A 26,678-nucleotide genomic window follows, 5' to 3' on the forward strand; every position below is an offset into this window, starting at 1 on the left:
ATTTAAGTTCGGGTTGCCTCTTATTAATCCCTGAGAAAGAACAAAACTGATGTCGATTTCAAAGAAATTTCGCAAGATTTTATTTCATTCTTCAACTGTTTCTCATTTTACAATATAACCACACATTTTAACAGAATAAATGGCCAGAAATTCAACAACGCTATGTAATTTAAGACACGATACTCTTCATATTAACAGGGCCAAAAACGCACTGTCAGGCTTGTTATATCTAATAATTGTACTGACCCTCTCTCTGTCACGCAAGGGTCCTCTCTGTCGACGTTACGTGACAAAGACAGGGCTAGAACTTGACAAGGTTTATTAAGGCAATAAAAACGTTAAAAAAACCCTGATGCATGCTGTATTTCGCAAAAAGAGCTTCGGTAGTTCTTCTTAGAGGTCATAAGAAGCCTCGTTAGCGTTTACGATACAACGACATATCTACTTTAAAAAACCCCAATAACTTTTGTCACTCCAATGTGTTTGCTATTTTCTTTCATTAGCAGATTCTGTTTTTAAATTGCTGTTATTTACTAATAAAAATAACGATAGATTTTTCCTGTCTTGTGTCAGCTCCATTGACATCTGAAATTAAAAAGAAAATGAGAATGATTGGTCTTGTAAAGTATTTTTTAGTGATGGATTGGGAAACTTTGGAGAAAGCGCGTGCCTAAAATTAGTCAAAGGTATTCGTTCGGCTTGAAACAAGCCCTAGTTTACGCGACTGCCATACGTACGACGTCTAAGCTTGGCCGCTAGAACACAGGTCAAAAATTGTCTATTTTTAGGTCAAAAATTACTTAGTGGGACTACTCAATGAGCGGCGAACACACGACGGCTACATTTCTATTGCTATATAGCAAAATGCTTGTTTTCTTCAAAGATTTCATTTAAATCATTGTTTTACTTGAGTGGAAACAGTTTACACACCGTTTTGCCTGAACCGGAAAGTTGCAATCCTCCGAAAGAAGCGAAAGACGAATTCTCCCTAGCAGATCTGACACTGCTTACCATAATGAGTCGATTTAGCGCCTCCAGCCCCCTCCCTTCCTTAAGCTGTCAAAAGTAAATTAGCGCCCCGGGTGATTAATCGAATCATTACGGTACTTAATAGAGTAACGTGCTGCAGTCATGATTGCCACAGGCATCACTTTTCAAAATTCCCTGACTTTTCCTGATAAAAGAGTAAGATTTTCCTGATCAAGAAAAAAAAAAATACAAAATATCAGATCTAGTAGCGGCTTCTGGCCTCAACTTACCGCCGTCCTTTCACCTCGTTCATTAAGACAAATACGTTTTCAACAAATTTTCTTTCTTCAATTAAGGAAAAACATCATTGAGATCACAGCGACCCCAAATGTTTCTTTCAGCCTTCAATGATATTAAATCATACATGTCTTAATATTTCAATTTTCCTTGACTTTTCTTCAAAATAACAATTTTCCCTGACCTTTAAGAATTTTTTTCTGTCCATTTCCTGACTTGTGTCAACCCTGACAGTACGTAATGAAGTTCTGCACAATTAATTTTAGTTTCCATCTACTCTGTAATCCTTGGGTCATGAAATACCTACCCACAATGCCTCGCCAGTGTCTTTGGTGTTACTTTAGTGACATGCAGCTAAAAGGAGAACAGGACAAAACGATTAAGAGAAATCGAGACTTCATTGATCTTCTCAGGATAAAGAACATCGTCAGAGTAACTGTATCTTAACAAATAGATTTGGACTAAATTGTGCGAAAATGTGTTAACTATTTTTTTCAGAATAGTTTATTACCTCAGAATCATTTCAAGCGATGAAAACAAATTGAGAAGAGCACGAGATTGCTTTGAATTTTTATATCGTCTACTTTAGAAAAAAAGAACCTAAGCAGGGTGAGATTTTCTTTAACACTGTTTTCATCCAGACATTAAGTCATCACTCAAAGTAGGTAAACTGGAAAGAAAAACGTTGTAACGAACAACTATTCCACGTCGTACAGTTTAAACGGCAGGAAAAGGCACGTTGAATTCGATCTAAAGTTGACGTGACAGTGATATTTTGGCCTCCGCGTACAGACTTAACACCTTTAAATTGAAGAAAACCTGAAAATAGTAGTTTGCTAAGATGGGAAAAAACCAAAGAGGTAAAAATAGACCATAAAGGAAAAAAGAGAGAAGATTGACACGAATTAAAAACGACGAGCTTGAAAAATTTAGGCTAAATTTTTTAAGATGCGCAAACCGTGACGTACTCTTTTAATGACTGCGTGACTAGGCGATTTGCATGATGGCATCATTTGACTTCCTTCACCTTCACCTGTCCCCTGGCGCCAAGTTGGCGCATAGGGCCTCCACATGTGCTCTCCATCGATTCCTGTTTTGCGCTGCAGTACGCACACTGACTACAACTACCAAAACCCTTCACTTTTCCTGTCTCTTATGTTAATTAGGACGATTGTTATCTAAATCCCACTGTGAATTCAAAATGTAAATAATAACGAGAAAACAAAATGAATTCTGGTAGTTGTAGTCAAATGACGCTATTGAGCAGATCTGCTATTCCTCCTATTGTAGATTCCTTTTGCTCGTCACGCATTCCTCCCCAGGAAAGATTGCGTGACGAGCCAAAAGGGCGTCTGCCCTGGAAGCCAACTGTAGTAAACGCATCAATCCGTGGTCTCGATACTTTTTTAAATAATATTTAATGATATTGTACCAGTTTTAAAATCAAAATGGATTTCTTAATTAAATAATAATAATAATAATAATAATAATAAAGGTTCTCATTGCGCATTTAGAATTCTCAATGCGCTTACAATTGCATATGATTAAAAAGAATACAAACCTAACTAAAAGATGCAATTATTAAAATCTATGACTAGGTTAAAAACTATTACAAAAAAGAAATGAAAATGAAATGAAAATGAAATTAATACTTACGACTACATATCTTGTTGCAGTACTTATCAACATAGTACTCATCGCATCGATATTTGAGAGTGAAACAGACGCCCTCCAACGCGTTTTTGCAAACTAAAAGAAACGGTTAAGTTAGTGATGCAAATATATAAATCTACTGACACACGCCCATGCGCTTTGAAAACATCAGCACGCAGTAAATGTCTAGCAAATTTGTAACAAGCGCAAATACAAGACAGTTCTGATTTATAGGGAGGGGAGGGCGTCGGAAACATTGTAACAATGCTCCGCGACTCATCTTGAAAAGAATGGTTTCTTTTCTTAATTCCGTACGAATCTTCCTCATTCGTAACCGCGATTGGTTTTTTCTCGGTTTTTGCAGGAACTTAAGCGTGATTGCGATTAATTACAAGAGCCTGGAAGCGATGGCTGACAAAACATGCAAAAGGTCAGAAGTACTAATAACTATTTTTGATATGTCATTGTACTCTGGACTTGATGATTCCATGGCAACCGTATTTTTAAAGGAATTATTTTCTGAAACAAAATTCATTTTTAGTACACCCAATTTTACAACACCTATCAATTTTAACTCATGTAACTGACTTACAAACTCTTACATGTAAGCTATCAAGAAAAAGCTCAGTGTTGTTAACGAATCGTGTTCAAATCAAAACAAAAAAGGTCTACCTACCAGGTTTTTGGGGAAATGGTATTTTGATTTCATTGCCGTATCCTCCATTGCCTGGGTAAAAAAAAAAAAAAAAAGAACTTAAAACTCAATACAGCACCGATAACAATGCAGGGACATGGCAAGAAGTTCTCAAAAACGACACAGTAGTTGTCCAAGGTTGTAAAAGCCAGTCTTTGATTAAGGATTGTTCGAAAACCTACCGTACAACCCATGATAAAATTTTCACAGTTGATTTGTAGGGGTGAATCACGGTTAGAGTCAAAATTTTTAAAAAATCTGTAAGACAGATTTTGAGTTATTTTTTATTTAACATTTTCTTAGATTGCGAAAAATCTGCCTTACAGATTTATTTTTTACTTTGCATGAATGTTAAATTAGAGCCAATTCTTATTTCTGAAATTTTGAGGTGGGGTCACACGGGTAGATTTTGAGAAAAACGTGATTTAACCTACTAGTGCCCAATCTCTCCTTAGGTACTCGGTCGTTCATTTTGGCCATTTGTTGACATTTAATTGTTTAAGTTTCACATAGAATGGTAAAAGACTTAAGTAAACAGTAAATAGAGAAAGGAAAAACATCTTGGAACATTTTTCAAAAGAGTTAGAAGTTTGGCTGTCATAATCCATCAAAACTGTAGTAAGCCACCTAACAACCTTACTGAGAGGGACTAGGACGAGTTTGGCGTGATCATAATTCCAAGATGGCGACTAGAACAGGAGCTTGCTAGAGCCTAATTGTGAGCGCATTTTCCTTTGGAAATTTTGGACTACCTTTCCAAGACGTTCCGTTTATTTCGGAAATTTTCCGGTCGGTCGAGCCAAAACTGTCTTATCATTTACATTCTGACCGAAAACTCTGGAATTTTCGGGGAAATGGTAAACAACCGATGCGGATGTGGTTATAAGTAGTTGTTTTAAATCTTCCATTGAACATTCTGCTTGTTCAACTTCTAATGACGTGATCAATTAAAGGAGCTCAGTCACGATATTTTGAGTTATTTTGGCCACATACAAAATTACCTTTAAATGGTAGGAAACCTGAAAATAACAGTTTAATAAGATAGAAAAACACCAAAGAGATAATGATAAACCATAAAGGAACAAGGATGGCTAAGGATGGAGAAGATAAACACGGATTACAAACGACGAATTTGAACAATTGAGGCTAAACTTTTCAATTTGCGCAAACCGTGACTGACCTCCATTAAAGTATAGTAAAGCGCCTCTGTAATAGGCACTCAATTATTACGGGCAGTTCTATCTGTCTCGACACAAAGCTCATATTCTTTTAATAAGCCATTTCCTTGTTGCTTTTAATCTCTGAATTCTACTGAATCGCTATTTTTTAGCCGCTGTGACTGCTTGAAAACATTTATGGTTATCTAATTACCTATGATAACAGCAATTGACCACTTACAGTTGTCTATGTTACAAGTTTTCCTGCAGTGCTCCTTGACATACTCTTGTATGTAAGGTTCGGGATCATTACAGTACTCTTCAGGACCGCCGTTCTCATAAATATATCCTGCGCAATCTGGATTGTTATCTTTACACGCTATGAAAAAAGACAACAAAGAGGTGAAAGCAGTTTGCACTTTCAGCAGTTTGCGAGACAAAAACAAACAAACAAATAAAGAAACAAATAAACAAACATAGGGCCGACTATCACTGAACTGATTTGGCAGACAGCCGAATAGCTTATAATAATGAAGGTGGTCGTGAAAACTCACAAAAACAAAATTATCGGTTGACAAAAATCACTAAAAATCGATAATTTCTGTCTTCAGAAATAACGATTAATATCGATTGTCCAAGCCTGGATTTATCCAAGACCCGAAACCGCGCATGTAAAAGCCCTAGCACCAGGGGGTACTGCTTCCCATAATTTGACACCTCCCCGATCCCCCACCCTTCCCGAGTATCTTTTGGCGAACGGAATGGAAGAAAATTGCAAATTTCCAAAAAGAAACTTAAAATAGTCTAGAAACATAATTTGCAGGATTGCACCTTGTGGTATACGGGAAGACTGAAGTGCGCGCTCACACGTTTTCGTAAAATAACTTAAAGTTAAAAACCCGTGCGACATCCGACTTACTTGATCCTTTACTTTCGTCGTACAGCCGTCTAAAATGGTACTCCTTTAAGCGGTGTAGTGCTGAAAAATACAATTATTCAGGTGATAAGCATTTTTCGGGAAATCTTCCCTTTGAATTGGGAGTCAGTTAGAAAAAAAAAACAATATAAACTTACCTCTGGTTTCCTCTTCATTGAACGGTTGATTCGCGTCGAATTCTCTCAACCTTCTCAGAGCTGCGAAACAATTAAAAGTTTCCAAGATCAGTAAATTCTTCTCAAATTGTTTTGGTCGAGGTCACCCGACGACTAGAATGCAATTGTATTTTGTCTCTATATACCGTAATACGATAATAATGACAAAAATATATTCTCGAAGCTTTTTTGTTAAAGACGATTGAAGGTCAGAGCAAAATCTGTCCGATTTTGCCCGCATTAACTCTCGTTCCCACTCTCCAAGTTCGGTGTTCGGCCTAAGTTATAAACAGCTTAGCAACAGTAAATTTATAAAAAAAAAACGCGATTCAGTCTTTTCACCGAATGTCCTTGCCAAACTATTTGAATACGTTTGTACATTAACGACAGTGGTCAAACAGTTCCTACCTCGTTCTCGCAGTATATCGCGTAGAGTATATCCCTGAGCAGTCCCAAGGAGAGCTAGGCAAACAATCAGAAGAAGTTTACCGTCCATCGTAAAAGAAGGCAATACACACACTGGACAAATACAAGGAGCTTGTTCAACCACAAGCGTGCTTTAAACTGATCGCATTCAAACCGACGCTCTCAAATTTATACCTCTTCTGTTGATTGACACCCGAGGGACGCGGTAACTTTTAACGGTCGTTTTGTCGGCTTTTTTTCCGATCCCACGCGTCGGCTAGAAGCCAGGAGTTTTGAAAAACAATTTGCAAGTGTGCGTAATTTAACAACAGTTATCTTATAAGGCCATTTGTACCGTGTAGAAAGTTCGACAAACCAACTATTTGTAGGGTGCGACAAGATTAGTGAGTACTTTTGCGTTTCTGGCATCTTTCAGATGATCTTTAGGACTTATTACCTGCTGTTTGGGTGAATTAAATTTGTCCACGTGCGTAATAATTCAAGGCGACGAAAACAAACACCGGATGTATCAAAGACAGGCGCGTTCGATTTCTCAATAAACAAAATATTTTCAAGAAGGCTTCTGCAGTCTGACAGTTTCCAAACTCAATATTTGTCTGTATTTTCCTGCAAGGAAAAGAAATGGAAAAAGCATTTGTCGTATGAATTTGTTCGGTGTTCAATTCAAATTTCTTCTTCAGCGCGTGTATATGGCACAAATTGGCGTCGTTTTTCCGACCCGGGTTTCCGACTTTCGGGAAAATCGGGCAGTGACCTTTAGATATGCCAGGCATGAAAATCTATCAAATATTTAGCGTTGTTTTTTAACCATCTTTTCAACCAGGCACTTGACACAATTTGTTCCAAAATGGATATGAAGCAGACTAAGAATGGACCCCGTCAACTGTTATGTAGATGTGAGGTGGAAAAATTTGCACAAAGATAGCTAAAATTCTCTTGGGAAAACTTCAACAAGGCTGTGGGTCAACAAGCCTTTTCTCTGTACATTTAGTTCTGGCGTGACCCAGACTAATCGTCAAAAGATCAATGTAGATCAAGGCTATTTGAAGTAATGCTTGACAGATTATTTCAATCTTTTGTTGATTATTAAAACATGTAACATGCATAGAATTGATTGGTTTGTTGTCTTTTATCTGCAGGCGTCTTTCGAAAAAAGTTCGTTCATGAAATTTGTCTACTGGGTGTGCTCTTTGGGCGTTTTCTGCAATTTCTGATCTCTAGAGGCCGATGAAAAACAAAGCCAGACACACATGCAAGCACAACCATTTGCGCTTGCACAGAAAATCTTTTTTTTTTTTTTTCATTTCATGCTTTTTGTTCATATTTTTACACATTTCTGGAGGAAAAGATGTAGCTATAAATAATTGACCGATTGACCGGGGGGGGGGGGTGGAGGACTTGAGCCATATTTGGAGATAAGGGTGCAGCCGTGGAATTGAAGCCCTGCCGTGTTTAGGACAACACCTACTATTCTAGAACCCTCTTTGGGACAAAAAAGTGAATGGAATTCAAAGATACTGGCAACCTTACAACTATTTACTTTAAAATTATCTCATGGCTAATAAGCCAAATAACGCCCAAGATTAGGCGTCTCTTGTCTCGGACTGCCGAGTAGAGTAAAACCATGTTTAACGGCAACAATCTTGCAACCACACCTGTTCAGGGCAGATTCGGACCCTACTTAGGACAGACGTCCATAAAGGTATGTACATTGTTTACACTGATTAGGACAGCACGGCCAAAAACAGTCCATTCTGTGCAGGTCATACGAGGGAGTGCCCCCCGGTCCCCTATTTAAATGGACACAGTTTCCTAATTTGAATTAGCACGTAATTAGTGTTATCAGCATGTGTGCGTGTCACGAAGCATAGACCTGAGAAGAGATTTTAGTTTGTTCAATTTGCTTTCAACAGGACCGCACTATGTGAGAGGTAACTTTTTTTATGGAAAGATATACGGTTACCCTGAGCTGTAGACAAATGTATATAGCTCTGTCCTTAAAAAAAAATAGCACAAGCTCACAGTGGCGTGATGTTATCTAAAGTGTCTAGAGCAGTTAAGATATTTCTGGGCGTTTCCGAGCTTTCAACGCGAAATTCTAATGGAACTAAAGCGCATTGAAAAGCACGAAAGCCATAGCAATAACTTCCTTCCTAATCTCGATTTTCTCGATGCCGCGCTCGTTATTTATCTTATTCCACTTAGAGGGTCCTAAAAAGAAAACGCTATCCCCAACGAACTCTAACCGAAAATCGAAATGGAAAGCATGTTTGTCCACTATTTTCTCACCGAGTAGCCCGAACAGGTTAGCTTGAGACTGCCACGCGCGCGAGCGATGAAAAGCGAGCCGGGCAAGAGAAGCGATAGAGAGATGCGCCGACCTGTTTCAGAATACACTGTATCAGTCGACACTGGGTCACCAGGACCTAAACACAGGCACACGGCAAAAGATTGTTGTACTTCAATGACAAAAATACAGTTTGTGACTGTCACTCTTCTGATTTGCATAAACACTTACAATTAATTAACCTTTCAAATAGAACAAAATACACTCTACACCTTTTTTTTTCCTATAGACTGTGCTGGAAAATTTCAAAATTTCACGATAAGAGAAAACTAAACATCCTCAAACATAAAAATCAGATGTCTTTTGCTGTAACCATAGTCACAAGCAACTACAAATGTATCATATGTCATGAACAACAATTCATTTAACGTGTTTTGTTAACTTTTCGGCCGCCAAGATTGGCACACGGCGCTAGAAAAGCTTGTAAACATGCTTAGTTATTGGCGTTAATGGTAAACCACCCGCTTTCTCTTATTCGTTATTTAAGTTTTCGCTCCTGGTGCCTCAGTTTTCGCCGGTTCCTTAGTTGTTTACTTAGCACTTATAGAGGTCTTAGTATTGCCTTTCTCTAAAAGTTGATAACTCGATCGATAGAAAGCGGGGATAGAGCGAGTGATTATTTACCCTAATTGATTCACCGGGTGTCCAAAAAAACAAAAAAAACAAAATGCTTACCAAAACTCAGTACAATACTAGTTATATTTTAGTGTAGTCTTAACTTGAAACCAGCGTCTCGTATGGACTGTCACCCCTATATTTTTTGTCGCATAATTTCTTTTATTTCAAGCAGAACATAAAGACGTATTATACGTCCTTATTATTATTATACGTCTTTATGTTCTGTTTGAAATAAAAGAAATTATGCAACAAAAAGCCGGTATATAGGGGGTGGCACTCCATATGAGACGCTGGTTTCAAGTTAAGACCACACTAAAAATATCACTGGCATTTGTAATACAACAAAGTAGCTCTAGATAATTTCACCGCAGTACGTGATAAAATTCAGAAAATGTCTTGGCATTTACAATAAAATTCAGCTATATAATAGACAGTAATAGAGGTCGGCTTCGTTTCCTTCTATCCTTCCTTTTGGGCAAGTTAAAACGTGAAGTTCGTCACATGCGCTTTCAACCTTGTTTTCGGGGTCTTTTCAGACGACAACAACAACATTTCTAATACAGTTGTAAGAATTAAGCAAACTTTTTCTTGTTTAAAACTTTCTTCTTGGAGCCTGGAAGTCGAAAACGTTTCTATATTAACTTGTGGCAGAAAAATATTTTACCACAAAATCCTTCTGACAATTTTATCGGAAATTAAGTTTTGTCGACTATATGTTGGTACATATATATACCAACAAAAACAACATAATTTCATATTTTATGACGCAATCAGATCCAATTGGTATCAAATGAACAAGAACTATTTATTCTCAGTAATAAGCCTCTCTTTTAAGCTTATGAAACTAATAAGGCTTAGTCATATTTTAACAAGAACAACTTCTTTTGTACAAGAATAAGTATACTCATGCATACAGCATATTGTATACACTCTCTTCATTGTAGGTTTAATTCGAACCCTCCGTAGGAAAAAAGGTGGCAACTGGTACATTTGCCTATGATTCCTAGCGCATGAAAACATTAACAGCGCGCTCATAAAAACGTGCAGAAAAGTTTCAAAATCTTCACTTGCAAACACGATGTCGTTAGCACAGGGAGAAATATCGCAAAAACTATGGCTTTCATTGTATGGTCTTGTATTTTATGGGCTCTGTAAGCCTCGTATGGTATTGTGGAAAAATGTAGAGTCGCCATCTTTTTTCCTATGGATGACAGGAGCCCATCCTGCGGAGGACTGGAGTCAAGCGCGCCAGCCATTTTGGCCACCGCGCCTCCCACAAACGTGAATACCGTTAAATGTCAGTTATAAAATAAAAGAATTGAAAGTAGGAAGTAAAGCAAGGTCAAAACTGAAATATATGACAAAAACGAAACTTCTTTAACAATATAACTGATTACAGTAATCGTCAATGATGTATGTCTCATAAAAGTAAGTTTGGTCCTAAATTAATATTTCTTTGTTCTGCTCTCGTTATCACGGCCAACTGGGATGTATTGATGTGATTTCATTATTTTACATTATTATACATTGAACTCACTATCTCTTTTCTGATTGGCCGAAAGCGTACAGTGAATTTTCGAAATCAGCGCCTGTGACGTCATATAGCTGCAGATTATACAATAATCATGTCAAGAACACTCAAGGTCATGGGTAATCATGCCATGTATGACCGCGGTGCATGATTTCTAAGGGTAATCATGTCAAGTTCGCTCGCTTTGTGTTGCTTGCCGTCAGTGAAGAAGCAAAAACATGACTTCCATTTTTTGTTTTTTCGTTCAATGCATAATAAAACAATAATTAGATTCGGTTTCTGTGATATCCAGAATAATCAAGGTCGAGGCAGGCACTCTTTAGTTTTTGCGTCCAGTCCTCTTTCTCAGTTGATCATATCTATAACAAAGTTCTCGATCGTAACTGGTTCTCCGTGCGCCCATTTGTCACGTAATCGGCAAGGGATTACGTGGCTGTCCAATTACAGGTATCTATTTACAACGTTTTTTAATTGGATACCTACGCTATCTGCACGTCAATTACTCGCACTTCAATGGTTTCCAGTGTTTCCTCGGTTTTTAAAACTTATGGAGAGTACTAGTGACTTTTTAGCTCTAAAGACGTTCTCAGAAGACTTTTCTAATTTCGTAATTTGTTATAGACACGATTAATTAGTAACTGGTCCTCGTGTCGTACAATTCAGTGACTAATCGTGCTCGTAATTTCAAATCGGCCTCTCGCTTCGCGCTCGTCCAATTTTGAAATTATTCGCACGATTACTTTCTGAATCGTACTCCACTCAGTCCACATTGAGTGAGTGAGTGAGTGAGAACTTTATTAAAGTGTCAAAAACCTTATAGCCTGGAAATAATACATCATACTAATTAGGGGACACTGCTGAAAAACTATACTAATACTAATATTAATACAATAAAATATTATTTTTTGGTCTTTAACAATCAATTTAAGCTTTTGTAGCATGCTGAATTCTTATCATTGTCGTACGCTTCAAGACCAAAGGCATCATCTGTTAAGGCGTCTATAAAGTAACACCTCCATTTCTTGCTGCGGCCATTTGAATTTCCATCAAACAATGCACGCACAGGGGATGTGCATCCATCCATTGTCTCGGTCTCACAAACCTTGTTCCTTTTGTTGGAACTTATTTCATCTGTAAACAATGAAGGCAATCAGAAAAAGTTAATCATCAAGCGCAAATGTGCCATGTCAAACGTTCAGACAACGAACGTCAAATTACGTAAAACGATAGATGTCAAACAAAAAAAATTTCGGATTCCAGACTGATGTCAGATGTCAGGTGTCGGATGTCGGATATTGGATGTCGAATGTCGAATGTTGAATGTCGTATGTCGAATGTCGAATGTCGAATGTCGTATGTCAGATGTCAGATGTCAGATGTCAGATGTCAGATGTCAGATGTCAGATGTCAGATGTCAGATGTCAGATGTCAGATGTCAGATGTCGGATGTCGGGTGTCGGATGTCCGATGTCGGATGTCGAATGTCGAAAGTCAGAAGATTTTCCGCTCCCTTCACTTCTAAGTGCCACCTGACTTAGCTGTTTCAAGGGGACACATTTTTAAGACGTTATATCTGACCTGGTAGTGTACAGTCTGCTGGTGTTTCCATGGTAACATCTCCCGCCACTTCACCCTGTAAGATCGCTGCCCAGTTGAACCAATTCCCGCCAATAAAATCACACCCGCGATACATGGAGCTGACAACCTTTGGCTCCAGCGTGGTATTCCAAATGTTCAGATGACTGATTTCACCAATGAAGGACTGTCCTGTTTTGAATTCATCAAAATCTGCGACCTGTGAGTATCTTTGTCCCAGCACAACTTTACCGCCTACTTTAATAACCTGAAATTAAAGCAACGCTTTCTGTTATTGGGGAAGATGGAGACTCGAAGACCATTGAAAATGAGCCTGAGTATGTTAAGAGAAGAAAGGTAAGGCGACGTGAGGCTAAGCATGCAAGTAAAAAAATTAGGCTGCCATGGTATCCAGGCTAGGCTCCCTTTTTTACGATTCCAGCGGATATCTGCGATACCTTTCAGGGGGCGGAGGAGAGGGGCATTGCAGTTAATATGAACCCAATCGCGGCTTGGTTGCCAGGGACACCTTAATTAGATCTTTACTTGCAGTCGTATTATGCAACTTGACGGCTTTCGACCAATCAGATTTTACCCTTTCATTTTGACCTTCACTGTTAAGACTTTCTTCTCTTAAGGTTACAGTATACCTTCAGGGGTGTCTCGCGCGCAAGCGATGTAGCGCGTGCAGTTTAAGCTGTAGATACCTAAACCCCTATATCAAATTAAAGCTTATGGAGCTGGCTATCAAACTACACCAACAATTTTGAAAGAAAATGAATTGTCGAATTTTTCACGACCACTAAATGCGAGCGCCCGAATCACCTTTCGAAAGCTACAAGTCAAAGCGAATTTCGTTTTTCGCCAATTTAATTTTTTCCTCGGTTTCAGGGCTCAAAGCGCTTAAAAAACGTGTCTGCGTTTTGGCATATTCGATTGCAGTAAAAAGTTACAGAACATTTTCGAAATAGGATTAAAAAATGTGGAGTGATCGTACAAAAATCGCTCTCGAAGAAAAAGTATTTCGAAATTAACAATTCCCAGACAAGCTTTTGTAGTTTATATGTTAAACTAGCCACTGTCCAAATTTAAGAGCAATTGAACAAAATCCCTTTGAGTTATAACTCTTTAAAGTGTCTGCTTCAAGTGAAAAAATTTATTCGAGAAAACAGCGCTAAGAAAAATTTTCTGCTTCGCGAACAAACTCCGCCCACAAACGCCTTCAACTGGGTTCTCAGGTAACTAAGCCAATCAGTGCAGGGAAAGTTTACTGCCGTTAACCGCCTGGTGAAATTTACGCGCGAATCTCTAAAAAACTCTTGTGTTTCGCAATGTGCTCAAGGAACCGAAGGCAGAGAGATAATTTTTCTGTAGTCGGTTTTTCTTGAAGCTGGTCTGGCAAAATGGGGAAGACTAAAAAGGATACGAACGCTAGAGTGGCTGAGCGAAGGAAACAAACAAAAGACAGCGCGGAGAGCAACTGTGTGTGGGCAACTGTGCATGGATAATATTTCAAATGGTCTCAATGAGTCCGACGATTCGTCGATATCGGACTCATCAGAAGAGTCTCTGTCAGCATCCCTGTTATTGCTGTCAAGTTCCGAAATTTTTACAGAACCTTTCTTTTCTCTCACCACGAATATTTGCCCGCCTTATACGATAACTATAGCTTCATCCGCGTGGCGAACTTTCGCTTCTTCACTCATTGATGTATTTTCATTCGTTCTTCGCTGTTTTCGCTTTTTCGAACCGGTCCATGGTTTAAACGTGGTCTATGTTTACTTATAACTTAATAGAGACACGCCTAATATAAAAAATGCTGGGTAGTCGGAACAACAATGCTGATCAACTGAGTAGTCAATTCGTGACATCCATATAGGTAATTCCCGCGAAAATCGTCTCGGTTGATTACATATGCGCCATAGGGCTGTCAATCAAGAGGTAAACTTTTACTTCCGGTGAAAACGTAAAACCGCCATTTCTCCGCCAATATTTAACCTTTTTCAAAAATTTTTTTCAGAAATTAGAGATTATTCTTCGACCTCTATTTTGACTCAAAAATCCAAATTTGAAGAAAATTGCCGACCCGAAGGTATACTGTAACCTTAAGTGACTCTCACTATGCATTACCCTGCACGAACAAAGAAACAAAGATCATGAAGGAAGTCTGTCGTTTCGTTTGAGTATGGCATCATCTCTAGTTTGGTTGAATCTGCAAGTTTCATGTTAAGAACAATCAAGGACGTAGCTAGCTTATAGATCCATTGGCTCGGGTCTACAATTTTTCCGCCCAGGTCTGTGGAAAAGAGAAATTCCTGCGCATCATGTGGGTGGATAACGTTATCCACCGGATAAATCGCTAGCCATCGGATAAGTGTTAACAAAACAAACCACGCTATCCGCTGGATAGTGATTTATCCAGTGGATAGCGTAATCCGCCCTTTGAACAACTGCCACGCATACGGCTGGCGCACCTGAAATTTGAATTGACCAATCTGGATTTAGCAGGCGGGAAAAAGCTTACTGTCCTGACGTCAATATAAGTTAACAGGAAAGGCATTGAAATCTGCAACTTTTCTCACTGGAGATGGCATTAAATATTCATGAAAAGGGATTTACAATTCCCAAGACCATATCAGATTGTAAAAAGTGAAAAATATGAAACATTTTGTGTCTCCAACTTCTAATTTGGCGCAAAAAATGGGTCGCCGGCGTTCGGCATGGCAACTCGCTCGTAGTTCGTCGAATGTCGTCAGGTAGGATAATAGTTGTCTTATTTTGAACAAAATGTACTGTTCCTCGTCAAATTAAACCCGACATTTTTAAATTAACTATTAGAAGAGGCCAAAGCAACTTTAGCATTGTCTTAATTTTTGTTAGTTGTGAATAAAAAGACTATTGTCGTGTCGTTTCGGTAGGACAGCTCAGTTTTGACTGCCGCTTGTACTGCGAGCGCAGCTGTCGTATGCAAGGTGCGGCCAGGTCTACCATATCAACAAGGCGAAATGTTTGCTACGACCCTGACAATGGAAATAAAATTGCACGCAAAAAACGTCGAAAATGATGCATATCACAAAGTAGATACCTTTCCAATCTGAAAGCCGATTCCTGATTTGACCAGTTCTCCATTTATGTATAATTTCCAGTTTCCTGCATTATTTTCCCACGTAAAGCAAACATGTTTCCACTCGAATGTTCCGAAAAAAGTCGTGTAGTCGATATGCCTGCGTAAAAACGAAAAGCAAAGAAAATTCAAATCACTACGTTTTGAAAGGTTGGGTGTGGAGGGTGTGGGGGGAGGGGTATTTCATGGTAAGGGGGATTGAGTGAATATATGGCAATGATGGATAAAGTTCGGGAAAGCTATATCTCACGCACACATGGACGTAGCCGTATATATTTTAGGTGCCGCAGCTTTATTTCTACGGTTACTGTAATGATTCGATTTAGCGCCCTCCATCCAATAAGCGCCCCCTTTCGAATAAGCGCCCTCCTTCGAATGTGTTGTTATTAATAAGCGCTCCTCTTCCAATAAGCGCCTCCATTCTAATAAGCGCCCTATTCTTATATTATAATATTACAGCGCCGTCACAGTACCAATCAACGGAGGTTCATACAGTATTAATTTTTGTTTTGAACATTATGCTGTTTCTCAAAGAAGAAATAAGCGCCCTGTCTCAAATAATTGCCCTCTCTTGAGGTACCAAAAGTAAATAAGCACCTCTGGCGCTAAATCCAATCGTTACGGTAGGCCTACAGTCCGCACTAATCCGTCACGAAAAGGGAGCTTTTCGAAAACGCCCTTCCAACCAGGGGAATTTGAAAACGCCGGCTTCACGTTTTCGTGTGGACGGAAAACATTTTGAAAACGGAGCTTTTTGAAAACGATGACATCGCAATAATCATGTGATTTCTCTGACCGAGGTTTCCTCGAGCACAACTCCAAAATGACCGGTGATTGTTGCGTTTTCAAATTTCTCCGGCGTAGTGTGGACGGTGCATTACTTACAGAAAAACACCATTAATAACGACGGTAAATATATCAGCCTTTGGCCGCATGGCGATGGAATTTCGATGTTCCGGTGTTCTGTAACAGAAGAGCGATATGATGCTCTCTACAGAGATATTCACCCATGCGCAGGCCGTGAACTGGTCCATGTCTAAATCTGACGTGGCGTTGTGAAGCTGGACAAAGTTGTCAGTGCTTTGCGTTGGAAAGACGAACTTGAAATCAGACTTTGGACCTGCGAATTAAGTCAAAAGGGCCACAACACTGGTCAGCGTAAATTTGAAGTCCATGAATAGAACAGTTTTAAATGGCCAATAGCCCATTTTCGGGTTGCATTAAACCTCTCTATCAAAGCGAGTCCTGGTGCGCAGTCATTCATATGAAAATGAGTTTAATTTGAGTGTGAATGAAATCTCATTTTCACATGTAAGGTGGGCACCAAGACTCGCTTTGAGAAGGAGGCTAAAGGTAATTCGGAAACGTCTATTTCCACTATAAGACATGCCTGCAGGGAATCATGGTAGCTGTATTCATCAACTTGGACTGCATACTTGATGAGTTTTGATGAGTACAACTACTATGATTCCCTGCAGGCGCGCATCATAGAGGGAATTTTAGCCACTGAGTGCCCTAAAACCAAAACCAAAGTTATCACTCTGGCCAATCACAAAGGACATAGGCAATCCAGAGAACCAATCAAAACTCATAGCAAATACATATAGCTGATGTTAAGCGCGGAAAAAGTGTGCGAGCGAGTTACGTTGGCTTTGGTTTTGGATCAAAAGTGGCGCGAGTTTTTTAAACCAATAGTGTAGCATAGTAATGCAAAACCAATAACTTTTCGACACCGAAGTAAGAACCGTTCTATATATCTTATTAACCAAGAGGAAAGGCAATACTAGGAGAATGTCTCGAGGTCTTGACAGTACAGTTGTCACTATCATATGGTAGCAGGTTATGAAAAAAGCGATTTGTTTTTCAATTGTGTGTCGTTAGACCAATCACAGCCACAGGAAGCCGCAGCTACCAAAGCTATAATCAGCAAACAAAAACAACGCAATAAACCAACGACAACAAGAAACCAACAGAGCAGCGTAAATCAAATTAAAAACAGTTCGCGTTACTTTTGATCAACCATCAATTGGAAGCTGCTCTATCGAGGAATATATACCTTTCCATTTTCCGTGTTCTAAAAATTTCAAATCCTATTAAGGTGGCTGAACACAGTTTTTGATACCTGTGTTTCATTCACCTTTTTCTCTAAAACCCTTGATCCTTTGGTCACCAAAAACGACAGCAAGCAAGGTAACTACACAAACTTTGGTTTTTTGATGGTAAAGCTGACGTATGTGCCGTTGCCATGGCAACATGAATACAGGTCTTTAAAATCGCTTTTGTTTATTTGTAGAAAATCTAGTCATTAGATTTTCTTTATAATTTGCGTGCAACAAGCTTGTAACGATTCTCACAAGCTAACACCATTTTGCTAATAAGTTAACAGAGATCTTTAATTATCCCTTGTTGACGGTTCACTGGAATATCTAGAATTTCCTTTGTTAAAGTTCAATTATTTTCAATACTCCAGTTACTTATTTCCTAAAGTATTTTCGTGCCAAATTTCGTGAAATTCTAATGAGTGGTTCTCGAGAAATAGGCGTATTTCCAAGAGTGCAATTTTTCATTCAATCGCAATTTTTTGACTTACTACGCATACGCTGCATTTAACTGGGTTCTTTCGGTAACAAAGAAAAAGCTGAGAATTGCTCGGTTCTTTGCATCGTTACCTTTTCTAAAATATCTTTGTAATAAAAGACTAAAGCCATCAATACACTGCGTTAAATTATAGAGAAAAATAGCACAGACAGTGCGGGTGCTGAGTAAATAAAATGATCGCGCTCTATTGACGGCATGTTTGTTTGTTTGTTTGTTTGTTTTTGCAATCCTTGTGCGCGCGCTGAATTGCATCAGCAAAAGCGCGCGCGAAAACTGTGTTCGGCAACCTTAATTCGAACTATATTTCTTCTCCCCTGAAGGTCTGAACAATCTGAATTCTATATACTGATTTTTTGTACTTACGTCTAGGAGGATCTCGGGAGATCGGCACAACTTTAACCTGACCGTACGCTTGACTCCTGACCAGGTCTCTCCAAGCAATTGTGTTCCCAGCCTCCGTGCCAAACCCTGTTGCCATGTCAACCAGAGCAAAAGTACGCAACACGAAATTCCACATGTTCACGTGACTCAGAAGGCCAGCGAGGGATTGTATTGTTTGAAAAGACCCTCCAAGCGAGTCTTGATCCTGGCCGATAATCACCACCCCTCCCCCTCTGATAACGGCCCCACTTTTAAATTCTGATTTTGCCTTTTTTATGGTTCCATCTATATAAAAATTAAGTTTTCCCGCAATATTTGTCCACGTGATACACACGTGATGCCAGTGTTTGTCCAGAAGAGGACAGGCCCTCATAGACCTAAAATTGAAAAATACCACAAGGTTTTAATATGGCATCATCATGGGAACATGCCGTTTAGCTTCGTTCCCAGAGTTTTCCCTTATTATAAGGGAAAATTCCTGGAAACGAGTTTGACAGCCGTTTTGACGATACCATTGGAAAAAACAGAATTCCTGTAATGTTACTGTCTCGTTTTTGAAATATGTACTTGTCTTGAAAAGTAAGTGATCCGAATTCGGGCAACCCCTAAGATTTGCGCAACGCTTGCCCCCAGGGCCACTCGATTTTTAAATATCGTAACGTAATTCGCTGACCACGTAACCAAAAATATGAAAGGTTCTGGGGGCGAGTATGGCTTGAGACCGTTGTCTCATATTGAAGTTTACATCGCTGTGAAGTTTATTAGTAGGCTGAAAAGCCACAATATGTAGCAGTTAAATTTACCATACCATGCAAAGCCTGTACTCAGACCATGATTGCTCACACTTTTCAAGGCTATCTAGGTTTGGTACTCATTTATATTACTGGGTAAGGAGAGGGCCTAAGCATGAGAGTAACATGCCGCTTAGTTATGTTATTGCCCAGGTCCCTTGCCAGACTCAAATCCGAACCAGGTGACCCAAATCGGAGCGAGTCGTTCAACTTCTCCCCCGCCCTGTTTAACTATTATTATTATTGATGTAAAAATGCCAAGCGAAAAAACAATTGTCTAGCAAGTCTTCACTAACACTGCTGCGCCGTTGAGGTGAATTGTCATTGCGATGTTTTTCTTCATTGCAAGATACAGAGCGTTGTGCGTTTCGCTGTTTGCGTAACTAACTGTAGAGCCGGAATGAACCATGAAGACAATCTTAATCCAGTGACAGAGCGTGAAGGCCTGGAGTGAGGGTAACGTTCCCGTATATCGAATGCGATCCACCTTTGTTATGGCGGGAAATTCTACGGCAACTTTGGATGAGAAATCTAAAAACAAAATTTGATAATAATAATAATAATAATAACAACAACAACAACAACAACAACAATAATAATAATAATGATAAGTATTACAACTGAAGACGCGTCAGTCGATAGCGAGAGTCGACGATGCATTTTCATGACACAATTTTTTTAACCATCAATGAATTTTTTCCCTACTAAATCAAAGAAAAAGAAAAGTTGTAAGTCACTACCTATAGCTAGTATCAAACCCACGACCTCTCGCATGCTAACATTCCTCTCTAACGCTACACCAACAGGTTGGCGCGCCAAATACCCGCAAAATTTAATCATAAATGATGACTTTTTACTCTATTTTACTTATGGTATTGCCCTAACCAACAAATAAAAACTCAACGCAAGCAAACCAGTGTGAAAGTGAACAATTAAGCATTTGGCGAGTACGTATTAGCCTTTCAGCAAGTTATAACCAGTTTCAACCTAGTCCAAGCCTGAACTGGAGAAGATATGGCATCGTCCATTTCGAAAAGCTTGGTTACCAATTTTGATCGTTAAAAATGGAATCGACCGTTTATGAAAGGGAAATCAGCGTCGACGATACCGCCGTCAGAAGTGAAGCAGTTCTCGTAAGCTTGTAATTATATTTGTTGTCATTGTGTAGTAGCTGTTATTGTTTATTGGGGCGAGGGGCATTGTTTCTGTTGTTTGTACTATTGTCCTTTTCAAAGAGTATCAACCATTCATGTTAGACCTTAACTTATTTTACGAGAGTTGAAACCCGAGCCTGACGTTCCCTTGGTTGGTTATCAGGAACCTCGTACCCGGGGCATTTCTCCTAGCCCTGGGAGCGAGGGTTACCAGCTCCTGTGGATTTCACTGAATTTCAACGTAATTAATCGAATCTTCGCGAGAGTCAACCGGTCAGCTTTTTTTACTTTGTTTTTGACAAGCGCGTGATCCGGAGACAATCAGAAGTGTAACAGCTCTCGTAGGGTTGTAATCTTTTTGCTTGTTAGCAGCTGTTATTGAGTTTTGGCCTAGTGACATTGTTTCTGTTCAACTTGTTTGTCCTATTGTTCTCACAAAGGGTGTATCAAGCCATTCATGTGAGACCTTACGAGAGCGTCTTCCCGACCCGAGACAATCAAACTCACTGACCTGCTCCGATGCAGCACGATCGTTCCGTTTTAACGACGCTGCCTTGTAAATCCATTTGAAACATTGCCCAGCTGAGGACGTTTCCTGATGTCTTAGAACACCCAGTAGCAACGCCGAACATTTGCTCGTCATCTATGGCATAATCCCAGATGTTTAAGCGGCTGAGGTTGCCAATAAAAGAGTGGCTCTCGAGAAATAAGCCATCTTCTTCATTTGGTATTTTCTGACCTAGCGCCAACGTTTTACCATTAAATTCAACGTCTTTGTTGCCCCGGCAACCATCAAAAGAACGTTTGTCATTGGTTTTTCCGTCAACATATGCTGTACAAATACTTGTCGATTTCTGCCACGTGACACACACGCTGTGCCATGCGCCGTCATTGAGCGGAGCACTATAGAAGGTTCTGTTGATAGGATAAAAAATAGCATAATTCCTATCTCTTTATTACTGCGCCTTACTTTTAAAAGGAGGTTTTTGGTTATGGTTAATGACTAGCTCGGGTAGCTTCCCGTACGAACGGAAAGCTTTTCCTCCATTCCGGCCGCGCGAAAATTTGGGCGAGAGCAAACAATCAACTATGTGTCCCTTTCGCCCCAATTTTCGCTCGGCCAGACTTCGCGCTCTGCTACGGATCTCTTGCTACGCAGGCTCTTTTTTAATAGCAGAATCTTAACAACGACTGCTAATAAAAGGAATTATAAAAAGATAGAAAGAATGACATACTAAAGTCTGGTTTTCATTAGCGACGGAGTCGTAAGAGAGCTTATGACCTAGTGAAAATCAAAAATTGGAGTCGTAAGGGGAGTCATAAGCTCGACAGAATTGGAGTCGGATTGGAGTTGATTTTTACTAGATCGTATCACTCTACGCTTCTGATTACGACTCCGTCACCAGTGAAAACCAGCCTTAAGAGATAAAAAATGTTAAATTTCTTTCTTTCTTTTCCTTTTTGAGATGGACAGATTGATCTTCAATGTTATTCTAAATGTATTGTTATTATCAACCGCTAATAAGTATCTTATCTTCTCACAGGTGAGTCTGATGGCTTATGTTACCTCTTAGCGGTTTTTATGAGAAAGGTGCATTGTCCGTTGTCTTCACAAGTGAGATCAATGTCTCCGGCCACAAGTCCAAAAGATCCTGATTGCGTTGTTTGAAACCATATACAGAAGGTCAGCGCCTTAAGACTTTGATTCAAAATGGTTGTGTTTGCATAGTTAGATATGCTTTTCGTCTTGAATGACAAATCGAAGTCTCCTGAGGAGAAAAAAAAAGGAAAAAAGAAGGAAAAATATTATCATTGAATGAGATAAAAAACATTGGAAAAGACGTGATAGCTTTATCTTTCGATCATCTTTGATGTGATTTTTAATTCATGTTCTTTTTATATTTCTCAATTTGTTGTTAATTTTATCTGGGTAATTTTTTGGGAATCCTTCTGTAAACCACTCTACTGTGATGTTGGTATCCTCATTAAAGATTACTACCTCTACTACCACCACTACCGCTACTGCCACTGCTACCGACTACTACCACTGCTCCCGGCTATTGCCATTGCCACCGGCTACTGCCACTGTTACCGGCTACAGCCACTGCTACCGACTACTGCCACTGCTAGCGGCTACTGCCGCTGCTGCCGCTGCTGCCGCTGCTGCCGCTGCTGCCGCTGCTGCCGCTGCTGCCGCTGCTGCCGCTGCTGCCGCTGCTGCCGCTGCTGCCGCTGCTGTCGCTGCTGCCGCCGCTGCCGTTGCTGCCGACTACTGTCGCTATTGCTACTGCTACTGCTACTGCTACTGCTACTGCTACTGCTACTGCTACTGCTACTGCTACTGCTACTGCTACTGCTACTGCTACTGCTACTGCTACTGCTACTGCTACTGCTACTGCTACTGCTACTGCTACTGCTACTGCTACTGCTACTGCTACTGCTACTGCTACTGCTATACTGCTACTGCTACTATTTCTAGTTACCTTTGGCCTCTTTTTCAAAACGTGTTTTCATGCGAAACCGTTCATTTGAAAAATTAGACTCGCTAATTTTCAGGTGAAAATGTGTTCCACTTACAGATTCACTTTCACGCAAATCAAACTCATTTTCATAAGAAAGGTATTGCATGAGGACTCGTTTTAAAACCGAGGCACAAGGTTACTCGCAAATGGTCTGATGGCTTACTGTTAGCTTTAATGTTACCTGTCCAGTGTTGGCACACGTCTCCGAAGTAATACTCTTTGCACTCACAATGGAAACTGAACGAAACAAGGTGACACATGCTGACGCATTTCCCCCCATTTTGACACGGTGACGAGGAACATCCGCCCCCTTGCTCCTGAGGCTTAACAAAATTACACGCCAGTGTCAGTCTATAGCACTACGGTGATGTCGTAGTTTTTGATACTATTAGCGGCCGCTAAACCGGCTGAGACTCTTTCGGTCCCAGTTTCAATGTTTAAGCTTTCAAAGGCTCGTTCTGATCGTATTTTTAGTAGAACGTCAAGAAAATCAGTGCTCGAAGAAAGTAGTAAATGACAAATTTCATGGAAGGGATAGTGGCCTCATGGTTCGCGCGCTGGACTCCGGATGAAACAAACCGGGTTTCACGAGTACCCATTTGTACACCTGGGTGGAGAGACATTGCTCTACTGCATAATTGGCTCTGTTTGATCTTTTCTTTTTTTAACTTTTACAACCTAGACGAACGTTAGGATCATCTTCTCGTAAGGTCAGAACGGTTGACGCAGCCCGCCACAATTTTTGGCTCAATCCCGCCATCCCGCTTCAGTTTATTTCGATTCAGCCTGGTTGAATTCACAGTTGTCCGCGGAACGTCCGTAATCTGTGATTTTCCCTTTTTCATCCCGCATCCCGCCGTCAAATTTAAAACTACCCAGCATTCCGTCTGTCAAAATGAGTAAATCTTCCGAAGTATTTTTATCCTGCAACCCGCCATTAAAATTTCTGTTATCTCTCATCCCGTCTCCATGCATTTTTACACTAATCCCACATCCCGCCAAACCGTAACCCTCTGATTTTGGTTGCTGTTACTATGGTTACCTACCTTGCCTGCGTCATAATATGTCATATTAGCTTGCAGTTGAAAATCTTTGGGCTTAGTAACCATGGTTTCATTGTTCAGCTCGCATAGGCTGAGTTGGCCTGGGATTAGCCGGAAGTTGTAAGATTGGCATCGAGATTCTTCAAGACACGCGAACGAGCAATCGAATAAATCGGGAACCTGGGTCGAGGAGATCACGTAACCAGACAAAGCAAACCCTAAAAGAAAACCAGCTTTGTTCACAGCGGGTAATTGATCGTTACGGAACGTGAAAATATGATGTTTCTGACAACACTTTCACGAGACATTCAAAGTGAATAGTTTTTTAAGGATTTCTCAGTCAGTCATCTGATGTAAATGTATTCCAGTGGCGGATCTAGGGGAGGGGCCCGGGCCCCCCGGTACCCCCTTATTGTAGGTAAAAAAAGGAAAAAATCACGGAAGGAAGAAAAGGCGGCAGGGCAAGCAAAACACAACCGGGCCCCCTCCTTAGCTCAAGGTCTGGATCCGCCACTGTATTCTGTCTTACAACATTATTTATATCCTTGCAAATTACAACTATTGGTTCTATCAATTAGAAGCTGTACTACGCCAGATACGAAAAACCACTAAAAAAGCAAAGCACCCTTTACATGTGGCCACAAAATATGTGGAAACGTATTCCTCATCTAACGCGGCAGCACGAGACCTCGAGGAAAGGGTGCCGAATGAGTAACGTAGAACATTTACAATTATACATACAAGCTGTTGTAATTACAAAAGCTTAATAAAAAAAAGTGGACGAACAGAAGTCTGACTAACTTAGAATGACCTAAATTCCCGCCAAATGCCGAAATAGTCCCTAAATGTCCCATGGCACCCCGCGAGCCTCTCCATCGTGCCGTCAGAATAATAATTTCTGACTAATATAATTTTGTCCCCCAATCGTCAGAAGTTACATTTTATTCACAGCGGGTAATTATTGATTACGGAACGAGAAAATATGTTTCTTATGCAAATACTTCTTTTCTGAAATATCACCAAGAAAAGATAAAAATTGTCTCGTCTGTCATGCAAACACCGTATTTTAAAATGATACCCAAAATGGCTTTGTTCCAATCTCGCGCTGTTTTGTTTAATTTTAAGCTCTGCATAAGGCAGGATTTTGTTACATGGCGACACCTATTTCAAACATGAGTTTGAAATTGGTTGAAAAACGCTGGTCCTCTTCAGACATATTTCAGTCATAGCTCCGCCAAAGCTTTAATAACTTACATGAATATTTGTTGTGATTTTCGTTGTTTTCGTCAATTCCTACTAGGCTTCCTTTGTCAGGATCAAATAGAATTATTAATTTATTGATTTAACTTCGCCTAACTAAAATATTTTACTTATATACAACAAAATTCATTAGGCAGGGAGACCACTTATTAAGGAGAGACCAATGATTTTTTCAAACGGTTATGTTGTTTTGCGTCTTAGAAACAAACTTCAGTTACTTTTAGTGAGAATTCTTAGTTAATCCTAAGTTTCTGGAAGATTCTATGTTTTAATTTGGAGCCATGCATTGCTGAGCTATTGTTTGAATGTATATATAATAAACAACTTTTCGCAACACAATAGTCTTGATATTTGGTTAACTTTGTCGGAAAACTGGCCAGAAACGTTACATTTTAGGTCTTGGTACGAAGTCCGTTTAACAAGATCCTGGGCCCACACAAAGTTGTTAGAACATAAATACATAAATATTACTAAATGTTTCATCTTGCTAATTGACTAAAATGTCCCGTAAAATGAACGCAAAGACTTTAAGAATAGTTTCAGAAATTAATTTCAGAAATTAGAAAACATACCGTCAAATGATTGTGCCAATTTCACCATACACAGGTGAAAATGAACTTAAAGATCACGAATAAAGCTTGATATTTCATGGCCCTTACCTTTTCTTGCATTTCTATATTCTTTGGAACGAAAGCACGCATCTCTGGTTGCAGAGACGCCTCTTGCCAAGAGAACCAAATACATTAAAGGCCATAAAAGTCCTTCGCAATCCATTTATCCAAAGAAAACTTTACAGTGTCAAATACAGTATGATTATCTAATGACAATCCCGAGACCAGGAAGGGACATGCTCGTGCTAAGTTCAATAGCTAAAATACGCGAGATATTCTTTGATCATGATAACTTTGAAACTAAATGCTATTACAGATTTAATTTTCTCCGCCAAAGCTGGATCTCCGCTAATGAAATCATAAAAGATTAATGCATCTCCAGCAGAGTTGTGAGTTTTAAGATGAAAGATTTATTAAGACGGAACATTTTATAAATAAGACTTGAGGAATATCAATGCTTAGACTTGAGGAATTACAATGCTTAATTCAGTTCAAAAGCTTGGCTTATTAAAGACAACAAAATCCAGTGCTGGTCCGTGGTCGATACTTCACCACACTTTTTCAATTCAGCCAGAAAGGTGAATTGTTTTCTTTATTTCTCGCTGTGACACCCTTTGGAAAGTGCCGAATTCACAGGTTAACAACAATAGCTGGCAGCTTATGTATATAACAAAAGATGTCCACAATTGACAAATTTGAATAGCAATACCCACTGAATGCCTGCTGGTCCCTACTGATGCGTTTTGGAAAAGGAACCGGGCACTAATTCGAGAATACGCTGTAAAGATGGCTTCTAGTTTCTTGTCCGCGCACCGTCTTCCTAGCGATTCAAGAG

The 26,678-nt window shown here is 39.6% G+C and overlaps 2 protein-coding genes across 2 annotated transcripts; both read right to left on the minus strand.

Annotated features, from left to right (window-relative positions):
* Positions 1-56: 56 nt before the first annotated feature.
* Positions 57-6,617, minus strand: LOC110044800 (uncharacterized). The gene is made up of 8 exons (XM_020750385.2): positions 6,271-6,617; positions 5,845-5,904; positions 5,690-5,749; positions 5,012-5,149; positions 3,596-3,646; positions 2,923-3,015; positions 1,574-1,620; positions 57-585 (listed from the first exon to the last, which is right to left on the minus strand). The coding sequence occupies exons 1-7, from the start codon at positions 6,356-6,358 to the stop codon at positions 1,607-1,609; spliced, it is 504 nt and encodes a 167-aa protein (XP_020606044.2). The 5' UTR covers positions 6,359-6,617; the 3' UTR covers positions 57-585; positions 1,574-1,606.
* Positions 6,618-11,703: 5,086 nt separating this feature from the next.
* On the minus strand, positions 11,704-26,119 carry LOC149096654 (uncharacterized). Its single transcript, XM_089280929.1, has 11 exons — positions 25,892-26,119; positions 23,976-24,190; positions 23,111-23,252; positions 21,975-22,176; positions 20,919-21,322; positions 19,550-19,784; positions 18,445-18,839; positions 16,369-16,603; positions 15,445-15,583; positions 12,363-12,627; positions 11,704-11,915 (listed from the first exon to the last, which is right to left on the minus strand). Exons 1-11 carry the CDS (start codon positions 26,004-26,006, stop codon positions 11,704-11,706), a joined length of 2,559 nt encoding a protein of 852 aa, XP_089137055.1. The 5' UTR covers positions 26,007-26,119.
* Positions 26,120-26,678: the final 559 nt, after the last annotated feature.

This window comes from Orbicella faveolata, unplaced genomic scaffold, assembly GCF_042242905.1.
Source record: "Orbicella faveolata isolate gen_17 unplaced genomic scaffold, um_ofav_v1 contig_48, whole genome shotgun sequence".
Lineage (NCBI taxonomy): Eukaryota > Metazoa > Cnidaria > Anthozoa > Scleractinia > Merulinidae > Orbicella > Orbicella faveolata.